This window comes from Perissodus microlepis, chromosome 14 (assembly GCF_051167445.1).
Source record: "Perissodus microlepis isolate ML-2025 ecotype Zambia chromosome 14, ASM5116744v1, whole genome shotgun sequence".
NCBI lineage: Eukaryota > Metazoa > Chordata > Actinopteri > Cichliformes > Cichlidae > Perissodus > Perissodus microlepis.
The window spans coordinates 17555986-17569274 of record NC_140474.1 but is presented as its reverse complement, the minus strand read 5'-3'; the positions used below and the strand labels follow the sequence as shown (position 1 = coordinate 17569274).

The 13289-nt window shown below is 37.5% G+C and overlaps 1 protein-coding gene across 1 annotated transcript in view; it reads left to right on the top strand.

Annotated features, from left to right (window-relative positions):
* Nucleotides 1–1760, top strand: part of LOC146373777 (coiled-coil-helix-coiled-coil-helix domain-containing protein 2-like) — a 2866-nt gene extending 1106 nt beyond the window's left edge. The window contains exons 2-5 of the mRNA XM_084950141.1: nt 1–81; nt 116–258; nt 1087–1225; nt 1735–1760. The exon at nt 1–81 is cut by the window's left edge and continues 26 nt beyond it. Coding sequence (XP_084806267.1) covers nt 1–81; nt 116–258; nt 1087–1225; nt 1735–1760 — 389 coding nt within the window. The remainder of the gene's footprint in view (nt 82–115; nt 259–1086; nt 1226–1734) is intronic.
* The last annotated feature ends 11529 nt before the right edge of the window (nt 1761–13289 follow it).

Here is a 13289-nt window from a genome sequence, read left to right as displayed (position 1 = left end):
AGGCCCCGGCTCCACCATCCCCAACACCTAAGGCCCCGGCTCCACCATCCCCACCACCATGCCCCCCCCTTCCTATGCCCGGCTCCGTCCGCTGTCGGCACACCATCTGGGCAAGGTATGTTTGCCGTCTACATACCTACGTCTACAGCCACTGGGGTGGCAGTAGGGTCGGGGGTAGGCACCACAATCAACCAAACCATGACGGGAGGTTTCGGTGGAGGACACCCGGAGCCTTCCAGGCCTGACGTCACACACCAGGTAAGCCCAGGTGTAGCCAGCCACAGGACTGGAACAGTTACAAGGAAGATTAGGGTGTCTGAGACACAGTATGCAGGGCCTATGCAACATGGAGCAGGTGAAAAACAAACACCACATTTTATGTAACGCATGGATGCAGTTACATGCACTGTGGTAGCTCAATATAATAACAGCCAGATGGAAACAATATGATGAAAATTGAGACTTTTAACTAAAAGCAGTGAAGGAATCATCTTGCTTTCATTAAGACTCTTGAGTGCAATCAGTGCTGGTCGATTAGAGATGAATTACTCCCTCTGCTCAATCTGGGTTTGTTTGTTTTTTTTTCTTACACATGTGATAAGTTTAATTTGAAAATACAGACACAGCTGCTGCTGAAGGAAAACATCAGTTATGAAAAATATTTGGGGCGTTTATAACCAAAACAAAAGTCCAAAGGCCAAACATGGTTTATTTACATTCACACAAGTGCAGGGAAATATGCATAATGATGTTTGACTCATTAACCCTGAACCCAGTACATCACTATTATCTTTATGCAGTTACATTCACAGTAGACTTTAAGATATGAGTGATGACCAATCATTTACTCAGCTTTTCTTTATGACAAAAAGGACTTGGAAACCACACGCTCTTGAGCAGTTTGAGGATCGCAGTTTTAGATATTTCAGCATTTTTATCGATAGATGTGTAAATATATTTACTTTGTGTCATTAATGGAAGATATTCCATCTTTGTGATACAAAACTGAAGCTCGTTCTGACATGCTGAACTCTGTTTTGATCTTTGTCACACACATGATTTAATCCTCTGTCTTGTGTGTATTAGGAGCCGTACCACCAGCAGCAGCAGCAGCAGGCCTGCTTATATGAGCTGAGGCAGTTCGTCGAGTGTGCCCAAAACCAGAGCGACCTCAACCTGTGCGCAGGAAACAAAGAGGCGCTCAAAAAGTGCATGTGCGCTAATGGTGAGTGAAGCACGTCCAGGCTTTGTATAAATGGAGACTGCTGTCGTTCTGTCTTATAGTCGTTGCTTTTCATCATTATTAGTAATTTGATATATTTAAAGTGAGTATAGTTACGAAATGCTATAGTTTCTGTTGCATTTGCGGCTAGCTAAACATTTACTATGTATGGGGGTAGACGCACAAGCTGTTGCACATTTTCAGCATGCTCCTTTCATCCCACATAAAATTCTGTTTAAGTACTGGATCTTCCTGATGCACATCGAGTAGATCAACATCAGGCTGTTGCTTTTTCAGTCTCATTTTTCTCTTTTCAAACTGAGTTTAACCCAGCAAGCATCGAGGCTTTGAATGAGCCCTTTGTCGCTCACATATCAAAGCCAAATGACTTTGCACTATTCTAAACTCCTGTAATACCCAGTGTGGCCATAAGGGGGAGCCTTAACCTAAGTATGTTAAGTCAGTTTAAACGATTTAAAGTATTAACTGTCCTTTTTTATCTCTTTCTACAGGTCTGTCATTAGAAGACATGCTGTAATTTTATGTTAATTACAGGCTGTTTTTAAATGTAATTTATTTGTTATGGTTTCATTTCATTCAATTTGTTTTTTTTTATTATTAACTTGAATAAAGTGTTAAATTGTAAATAGACTGGTTCTTATATCCTGTTTTTCTATTTTACTCAAAGCTACATGTATCTCTCTCTATCTCCATATATATATATATATATATACATATACATATATATATATATACACATATATATATATATATATACACACACATATATATATATATATACACACACATATACACACTATATATATATATATATATATATATATACATACATATATATACATATACACATATATATATATACACATACACATATATATACATATACACATATATATATACACATATATATATACACACACATATATACATATATATACACACATATATATATATATATACATACATATATATATATACATACATATATATATATACATATATGTATATATATATATATATATATATATGTATATATATATATATATGTATATATATATATATACATATATATATATATATATATATATATATATATATATATATATATATATATATATATATATATATATATATATACATATATATATATATATATATATATATATATATATATATATTCAAATTCATGTCATACCTATACCAACAGTTATCAAGTATCCGGATCGACCTTTACTGATGTGCTTAAAGGAAAATTGTTATTTCCATGTATTTTCCTGTTCTGCCTTCAATTTTGAGGACTTCCCCCCACATTTCTAGTTGTGACAGTGCACCTACAACAAAAAAAAATCTGCTGTGATTTACATTTGTTGAAAGAGCAATTTTGTAAAATAGTCTATTTTTGTATGCACAGTTTACAAATCTGTCCTGTACAGCATGGACTGATTGCATGCTAAAAAGTTGTTGCTTAAAAATAAAACAATAAATTTTTAATTAATAATCAGCAGAAAGCCTTGTTATTAATTAGATGTACAATTTCTATAGAATACGAAACAACTCAGTTCATTTTTGATCATATTAATTCCAGCAAATTACACAACCAGTGATGGAATTTTTGTCTCTTTTTAGAGAACCGGCTCTTTCGGCTCGGCTCACTAAAAAAAAAGCAGGCTCTTTCGGCTCCCAACCGGCTCTTCAGGTTGTTTTGTTGCTCTAATTAATTTATTATTAACAACAATATAAAATTATGCACAAAAGGAATTACTAATGTAAAAAAAGAAACATGGTTTTATTTATGTATGTTATAGATATATATATATATATATATATATATATGGTGGCCCCTAGAGACAAAGTACGTACAAACTCAAAAACCCATTTCTAGCATTAACTGAACTTCCAAAACAGAGCTACCTAGATCACTTAATCTACACAATTGAAATCATATGTGTATTGTTTGTGTATTTATACACAAGCACTCATATATATTCATAAAAAATTCCAAAAACTGTTCATTTACCTGTTACTACCACACACCAAATCCGGTCGTTGGTACTTGCTGGCTTTTGTAGCCACTAGGTAACAGAAGCTCAACACTGTGCCTAGCATCCTGGAGCACTTCTGTTGTGTTTTGTATGTGTTTGGGAGTTTTTACGTGTTTTGGAATTTTTACGTGTTTTGGGGTTTGTACGTGCTTTGTCTCAAGCGGGCACCGTAAATATACTTTTATTTATTCTTTCCACATAAAATGTAATAAATAAATCATATAATACAAAAAACAACTATTTACATTTAAACTTTTAACTATTTAAATTTTCAGCTTTTTCCTTTTAAACAAATTTAAAGTGAAACAACACAAAACACTGCAAACCACAACACAAATATAAATTAAAATATGAAAACAAAAAGAAGATGCACATTCTCTGTCATATGGGTCTGCATGAATAAACTTTCTGAATCCTTTATCATCCGCAACTGAAAATAGTTGTGGATGATTACTGTACTTTTCTAATGTGACGTTGTTGTCCCTGGCTCTCTTTCTCTGTCTCGCCCTCCTGCTCTGTTCCTGTGCTACTGCGTGTGTAACTACCGCCCCTCCCTGTTAATTTTTTATTAAATTATTAAGAAGCCAGGTGACTTCAAAACATTTACAAATTACTATAAAGCACTATCCAAACTTCAAATCAAGTGGCAAAATCTCCAAATTAAAAGTACTTGCAAACTATAAAAATGTGATTATACTTAAAAATATGCAAAAACGAATTTAGTGGAATTTTTACCTGCTCAAGAATACATTAAACATGCACTATTTAATTGAAAAGAACAAAATTTGTGTACTTTTAGAAAGGATTATTAAATATTTGGGGATACTAGCCATAAAGAGGGTCTCGTACATTTACGGGCATCTAATTTCCTGGATTTAATGGTTTAAAAGTTTAATAGGTCTTTGAACTTGATAATAAAATTGAGTCCATTATTAGCAAAAAGAATTTAAAAAAAGAGCAAAAAAAAATGCTTAATATATAATAATTGTTTTAAACTTAAGCTTTGTAATTGTAGCAGATTTCATTATGTCTGTAATTTTTTATTTAGCCCCACAGTAGTAAAAGCCATAAATGGGAGTTAGATTTATTACTAGTATTTTACACAGCATTCAGCTATAGTAACATGTTCTGCATTTTCCTACTTTACCATCTGATCTGAACAGCTGCACTCTCTTAATTAATTAATAACCTAACATTTCTCAGTAACCAATAACTAGATGGAACAGCACAGTATCTAAGAGATCAGACAGTGTTTGAGCTAAAGAAGCTGTGTGTTTCTTTTGGGGGCTTTTTGCACACTAATCCACCACCGTTTTCCTATAGTACAACGCATATCTGGTAACATTACCGTAAACGTGACCAGTAGGTTCACGTTCAGATCAGAAAACCATTTCAGCTGCAGGCATCTACTGCTGTAATTTAAACAATCACCTCATACGCCTCATGTTTTACACCCCTATAAGGTGAGCTTTCTACACTGCACATGAATATTATGTAACATGGTATGACTAGCTCATGTTCAGACATTTAAGATACTGTTCAGCCATTTTGTTTACTGAGTAGTGCATAATGGCCGAGTTACCGGAGTGGGAATCCAGTAAATGTCATGAACTAGCTGTGTGGAGGCAGATGAGGACCCAAACGCAAAACTCACGGAGACAGGAACTGAACTCAAAATCACTGCTTTATTGCAGGCCTTACAACGAAACAGAACTAAACTGGGAATACTAACAGAAGGCCGAGGGAACACAGAAAGACACACAGGTTCGGGGAGGAGACATTGACGACGCGACGCTGAACTGAGGGAGACGCAGACATAAATACACAGAGGGTTAACGAGGGAAGTGGGAACACAGCTGACACAGATAATCGCAATGAGACAGGGCAGGAGTGAACACAACATGACGCATACTGACGAGAGACTGTCAAAGTAAAACAGGAAGTACACAGAGGTTCAGACAGGAGGAGAGAGAGAGCACAGACAAAACGGGCTGGGGAAAACATTGAATGAAACACAAGGAGGGGAAACAAGGACTCAGATACACAGAGGGGCACACAGGGGGTAATCAAATAAGGAACATCTTAACAGAACCTAGGAACCACGGCATAAATAAGGAACAAAATACAAAAATACAAGAAAACTAAGAATGCTGGGCCAATATGGCCCAGGATCATGACAGTAAAGCCAAAAAAAGAATAATTTTTTTAAAGATAAGATAAGATACCTTTATTAGTCCCACAAGGGGAAATTTCATGTTAATTAATTACAAATACCTTATAGGAAAACCTAAGAAAAGGTTGCAGAAGTACAGAAAAAAAACTGCCGTGTACGTTACAGTATGTAAATTCAAAAACTGTAGAGAGAGAATGGCGGAATGAAAACAGAATAAGAAAAGATGAACTTTATTGAGTAGAATATAGGCAGTAAGAGTTTTGTAATTAACTTTTAATTATGTTTGCCAAAGACAATGACAGTAAATTAACCCAGTTCTACCTGCTAGCTAAAGATGTTATGCTTCTCCCCCTTAGGGACTAGTAAAAGCGCTATACAAATACAGGCCATTTACCATTTATACCGTTTAGGACAACTATAGAAAGTTACTAAAATAACCATTGATGAAAACTTATCAAACTTTCAGTATTTAGCTTTGTCATAGTTTTCGATTCTTTGGTATCCTTTTGTCCTCCACGTTCTCAAACACCAGGGAGAGAAAAAGCCGCAACTGACGAAAGACCGCGAAGACTAGACGCTAGGCGTGCAATCTGCTCCTCCCTCTTTTTAAACGAGCCAATAGGAGCTGCTCACATTAAAAACAACTTTATTTAAAAAGTAATTATACACCTGATACAAACATTTTAGAAGTCAAACAATACACAAGTTTAAAAGAAAAAAATATTTTTAAGAGTTTTTTTAAGCATAGGGATGGTTAATATGTTTAGAAAATTAATATATAATATTTGTCAAATAATTGTCACCCAAATCAACATCATAATAAAAATATAATTAATAAAATATATAATAATGATAAGAATAATAATAATAATAATAATAACAACAACAACAACAACAGAAACAGTTTACCTAAAAGCTCTTCTAACATTAGACTGCTTTTGAAAAGTTTCAATAGTGTCAATACACCATAAGGACAAGGGAGTTACACAATTGAAGTGTGACTGCTTGAAAGACCCCATTCCCTCTCCTACAGCCTGAGTGCCATCACGATCTTTCTTGTCTATTGGAGTATTGGGCATGACAATTGTTTTTTCGGTTTTTCGTATTAAACTGAATTCCAGGTTTTTAAAGATGTTAAATTGAATAACCTTGACATTATTGGTATTTTGGATATTAGTGATAAGTCTGGCACCAGGGCAATCTTCTGCTGTGCTGTGCAAGTTGACTGTTGTTTCCTGTGAAATATCAACTGGCATTTCCGTGTTGCGGTCAACTGTAGAGGTCTGTGCAAGTTCAGGAGCTGTCTCTGTCTCCATTGAGGCCACTGTTGTTGTGCTAGTGACAGCAGTGTCCTGGCAAAACCTAATTTCTGCACCTGCCGACAGTGAGCATAGGGCAATGACATTATCTACAAAATTACACAGCCTTTGTACGCGCTATGGAGTTTTTACGTGTTTTGGGGTTTGTACGTGCTTTGTCTCTAGCAGGCACCATAAATATACTTTTATTTATTCACTCCACATAAAATATAATAAATAAATCATAATACAAAAACCAACTATTTACATTTCAACTTTTAACTATTTAAATTTTCAGCTTTTAACCCTTAGATGACCCAAAAAAATGACCCCACGGGTTGTTTTTCTTCAAAATCTTTAAAATGAAAAGTTGTAATATATTCATATTCCAGGTACTCCTCATAAAATATGTTTGTAACATGAAGCCATTTCTATTTTTATTTACTTTTTCATTAATTAAAAAAATAAAAATAAAAAATTCAGTTGTTGTATCACTACCCCACTCTTCCACAAGTGGGGTCAAAAATGACCCCAAGCAGTTCCTATGGAATCTTCTATGAAACTTTCATTGTTAGCAACAAATAAAGAGGGTCTCGTACATTTACGAGCATTTAATTTCCTGGATTTAATGGTTTAAAAGTTTAATAGGTCTTTGAACTTGATAATAAAATTGAGTCCATTATTATCAAAAAGAATTTAAAAAAAAAAAAGAGCAAAAAAAATGCTTAATAAATAATAATTGTTTTAAACTTAAGCTTTGTAATTGTAGCAGATTTCATTATGTCTGTAATTTTTTATTTAGCCCCACAGTAGTAAAAGCCATAAATGGGAGTTAGATTTATTACTAGTATTTTACACAGCATTCAGCTATAGTAACATGTTCTGCATTTTCCTACTTTACCATCTGATCTGAACAGCTGCACTCTCTTAATTAATTAATAACCTAACATTTCTCAGTAACCAATAACTAGATGAAACAGCACAGTATCTAAGAGATCAGACAGTGTTTGAGCTAAAGAAGCTGTGTGTTTCTTTTGGGGGCTTTTTGCACACTAATCCACCACCGTTTTCCTATAGTACAACGCATATCTGGTAACATTACCGTAAACGTGACCAGTAGGGTCAGGTTCAGATCAGAAAACCGTTTCAGCTGCAGGCATCTACTGCTGTAATTTAAACAATCACCTCATACGCCTCATGTTTTACACCCCTATAAGGTGAGCTTGCTACACTGCACATGAATATTACGTGACATGGCATGACTAGCTCATGTTCAAACATTTAAGATACTGTTCAGCCATTTTGTTTACTGGGTAGTGCATAATGGCCGAGTTACCTGAGCGGGAATCCACTAAAGCCAAAAAAAAATATAATTTTTTTTTAAATTAATTACAAAAACCTTATAGGAAAACCTAAGAAACAGTTGCAGAAGCACAGAAAAAAAAAACAAAACTGCCGTGTACGTTATAGTGTGTAAATTCAAAAACTGTATAGAGAGAATAGTGCAGTGAAAACAGAATAAGATAAGATGAACTTTATTGAGTAGAATAATAGGCAGTAAGAGTTTTGTAATTAACTTTTAATTATGTTTGCCAAAGACAATGCAGTAAATTAACCCAGTTCTACCTGCTAGCTAAAGATGTTATGCTTCTCCCCCTTATACCGTTTAGGACAACTATAGAAAGTTACTAAAATAACCATTGATGAAAACTTATCAAACTTTAGGGTGTTTAGCTTTGTCATAGTTTTCGATTCTTTGGTATCCTTTTGTCCTCCACGTTCTCAAACACCAGGGAGAGAAAAGGCCGCAACTGACAAAAGACCGCGAAGACTAGACGCTAGGCGTGCAATCGGCTCCTCCCTCTTTTTAAACGAGCCAATAGGAGCTGCTCACATTAAAAACAACTTTATTTAAAAAGTCGTTTTACACCTGATACAAAAATTTTAAAAGTCGAACAATGCACAAGTTTAAAAGAACAATTTTATTTTTAAAAGTTTTTTAAGCATAGGGATGGTTAATATGTTTTTAAAAAATTAATATATATTTATCAAATAATTGTCACCCAAATCAACATCATAATAAAAATATAATTAATAAAATGTATAATAATGATAAGAAGAAGAATAAAAGTTTACCTAAAAGCTCTTCTAACATTAGACTGCTTTTGAAAAGTTTCAATAGTGTCAATACACCATAAGGACAAGGGAGTTTCACAGTTGAAGTGTGACTGCTTGAAAGACCCCATTCCCTCTCCTTTCCACTAGTTCAAAGAAAATATATTATTTCTGGTTATATAATTTGAGGGCACAAGTTTGAAGAGTAACATTTTAACAGATCGGTAATATACTTCAGGAGCTTTACTGGATCTGATTAACCAAAACTTCCATCTTCCATGTAGCTAACTGTCTTTTCTCTAATACAGTAGAGTGTGTCTGATCTACTAAAAATCCTCAACTGCATGTTTGCTCAAGTAAATAGTCTTAATTGTTTGAACAACCAGTAATCCTTAATTTGCAAATGCCAAATCTGGATTTTGTCTGTGTAATTCACTTTTATCTTAGGTTTTCTATTTGTATTCGTATTCACTTCAAAGAGTCAGCTCTAAGAGCCGTTTCGTTTTGACCAACACATCACCAACAACCATGATGAAAAACGCTCATCTGCTTCCATCACCATCAGCTGATTAACATTGAGCTGCTGCAGTCAACACCATCAAACTAATTTAGTGTTTAATGTTATGTTATTTAATGCTTTTATTTTTTAAATCTTTACCAGCGCTTAAAGACTGTAGATGTTCACACCTGGTGTTAGAAAACCGAACTCACAGCAGTATTTTTTTTTATGAAAGGAAATTTAAATTTTTATTGGTTACCGTGTTTATTACCACTTTTATCAGTAATGTACTTCCTATAAAATATAGATTTGATAAGTTACCAGTTTATTGAAATCAGCTAGTGAACGCATCGATCACTTTATTGAACTACACGCCTTACACTCTTGTGAGCTCTGGTTACTAACAGCAGATGTGAATGTTTGGAGTCCAAAACGCAGATAAAGATTAGAATAACAAGGCAATGTAAAATCAGTTTAATGCAGTTGACAGTAGCAGCTCAGATGGAAATCAGCCAATTGTGAGGAGAGCAGAGGACCAAAACTGTCAGAGTGGTGGGACAAGTGAAGAGAACACTGTTGGCATTATTGTTAGCATAAAAGATGGAAATTTAAATAAATGTTAAATTTTAAAATTGATCATTGCCTCCTGTGCCATATATATATATATATATATATATATATATATGAGATATATATATATATAAATAAAAAGACTCACAGCCTTGGCCAGCCGCTTCAGGAGGTACACCAGAGAGATAGAAGGCAGGAGAATAAACCAGCTGTTCTCCACAGAACCAGCAAAGGTGTACTCTCAGTGGCAAGGGAACAATAAGAGAACAGCACCGCCAAGGCTGGAGACGGAGCAATACTGGAAGAGCATATGGGAGAAGGATGCAACCCATAACGGCAATGCTCAGTGGCTAGTGGATCTGAGGGCAGACCATAGCGACCTCCCTGAACAGGGACCAGTAACCATCACAGTGGCAGATATCCAAGAAAGGGTCTCCAGTATGAAGAGTTGGACAGCACCAGGGCCCGACATGGTTCACGCCTACTGGCTGAAGAAGCTGACTGCACTCCACGAGCGTCTGGCAGCACAAATGAACCAGCTGCTAGTTAACGAGAGACACCCGGAATGGCTAACCGAAGGTCGAACGGTCCTGATCCCCAAGGACCCCAAGAAGGGACCGGTCCCATCCAACTATCGACCAATAACCTGCCTCAGTACTACATGGAAGCTCCCGTCAGGCATCATATCGGCTAAGATGAACAGGCACATGGGTCAATACATGAGTGGGGCACAGAAAGGGATTGGCAAGAATACCAGAGGTGCAAAACACCAGCTACTGGTAGACAGAACAGTCAGCCGAGACTGCAAGACCAGACTGACCAACCTGTGCACTGCCTGGATTGATTACAAGAAGGCCTATGACTCAATGCCCCACAGCTGGATCCTGGAATGCTTAGAATTGTACAAGATCAACAAGACCCCAAGAGCCTTCATCAGGAACTCAATGGGGATGTGGCGTACAACACTAGAGGCCAACTCCAAGCCCATAGCACAAGTCACCATCAAGTGCGGGATCTACCAAGGAGATGCTCTGTCCCCACTGCTGTTCTGCATAGGCCTGAACCCCCTCAGTGAGATCATTAACAAGACTGGCTACGGATACCGACTACGGAACGGAGCAGTTGTCAGCCACCTCCTGTACATGGATGACATCAAGCTGTATGCCAAGAGTGAACGAGACATCGATTCACTGATCCACACTACCAGGCTATACAGCAATGACATTGGAATGTCGTTCGGACTGGAGAAGTGTAGTCGAATGGTAACGAAGAGAGGGAAGGTAGTCAGAACTGAGGGGATTGAACTACCAGAAGGCAACATTGCAGACATAGAGGACAGTTACAAGTACCTGGGGATCCCGCAGGCGAATGGGAACCATGAAGAGGCCGCTAGAAAGGCTGCAACCACCAAGTACCTGCAGAGGGTCAGGCAAGTCCTGAGGAGTCAGCTGAACGGTAAGAACAAGATCCGGGCCATCAACACCTACGCCCTGCCCGTGATCAGGTACCCTGCTGGGGTAATAGGCTGGCCAAAGGAGGAGATAGAAGCCACTGACATAAAGACAAGAAAGCTCCTTACCATGCATGGAGGGTTTCACCCCAAGTCCAGCACCCTGAGGCTGTACGCGAAGCGGAAGGAAGGGGGCCGGGGACTGGTGAGTGTCAGCACCACAGTCCAGGATGAGACAACGAACATCCAAGAATACATTGGGAAGATGGCCCCAACTGACCGAGTGCTCAGTGAATACCTCAGGCAGCAGAAACCCAAGAAAGAGGAGGGAGACGAGGAACCATCATGGAAGGACAGGGCCCTGCACGGTATGTACCACCGGCAGATAGAGGAGGTGGCTGACATCCAGAAATCCTACCAGTGGCTGGACAAAGCTGGACTGAAAGCCAGCACAGAGGCACTAATCATGGCAGCACAAGAACAAGCTCTGAGTACAAGATCCATAGAGGCTGGGGTCTATCACACCAGGCAAGACCCCAGGTGCAGGCTGTGTAAAGATGCTCCAGAGACAATCCAGCACATAACAGCAGGGTGCAAGATGCTAGCAGGCAAGGCATACATGGAACGCCATAACCAAGTGGCCGGCATAGTGTACAGGAACATCTGTGCCGAGTATAACCTGGAAGTCCCGAGGTCAAAATGGGAGATGCCCCCAAGGGTGGTGGAGAATGACCGAGCTAAGATCCTGTGGGACTTCCAGATACAGACGGACAAAATGGTGGTGGCTAACCAACCGGACATAGTGGTGGTAGACAAACAGAAGAAGACGGCCGTAGTGATCGATGTAGCGGTTCCGAATGACAGCAGTATCAGGAAGAAGGAACACGAGAAGCTGGAGAAATACCAAGGGCTCAGAGAAGAGCTCGAGAGGATGTGGAGGGTGAAGGTGGTCCCCGTGGTAATCGGAGCACTAGGTGCGGTGACTCCCAGGCTAGGCGAGGGGCTCCAGCAGATCCCGGGAACAACATTGGAGATCTCTGTCCAGACGAGCGCAGTCCTAGGAACAGCTAAGATACTGCGCAGGACCCTCAAGCTCCCAGGCCTCTGGTAGAGGACCCGAGCTTGAAGGATAAACCGCCCGCAGGGGATGGATGGATGGATGGATGGATAGATGGATAGATAGATAACCAGTAAAAAAAAAAAAAAAAAATGAAGTAATGCACTCCTTTTAAGGATGCCCCAAAGACCATCACTTTTCAAAAATAATAATAATAAATAATATGAAAGTTACTTACATGTCAAAGATAGTGCTTGTGATCTTGAAGAATCTAAACGTGATAAGGAAATGAAAGAAAGTGAATGAGAAAATACAAACATTTTTGTTTTTCCCAGGATAATTCAATATAAAAGATTCTCTTACTAATGCACAAAATGAACAGTGTAATTAAAAGTTTGAAAGGCACTGCATGTGTTTATATAATAAACTGACTAATTCAAGCAGCAAACACTAGCAGTGCAAAAATGTATCTAACTAGCTGACAGACTTTAAAGTCACAGGAAGATATATCAAAATGGTGACTTATGCCAGAACAAATGACTTGACAGACATAAATCCTAAATTCCTTTAAGTAAAAAATTGGTGACATAGTAATAAGTGGTCCCTAGTGGTTTTCAAATTATTACATGGCTTGTTAATTTTTTATTAAATTATTAAGAAGCCAGATGATTTCAAAACATTTACAAATTACTATAAAGCACTATCCAAACTTCAAATCAAGTGGCAAAATCTCCAAATTAAAAGTACTCGCAAAATGTAAAAATGTGATTATCCTTAAAAATATGCAAAAACTAATTTAGTGGAATTTTTACCTGCTCAAGAATACATTAAACATGCACTAT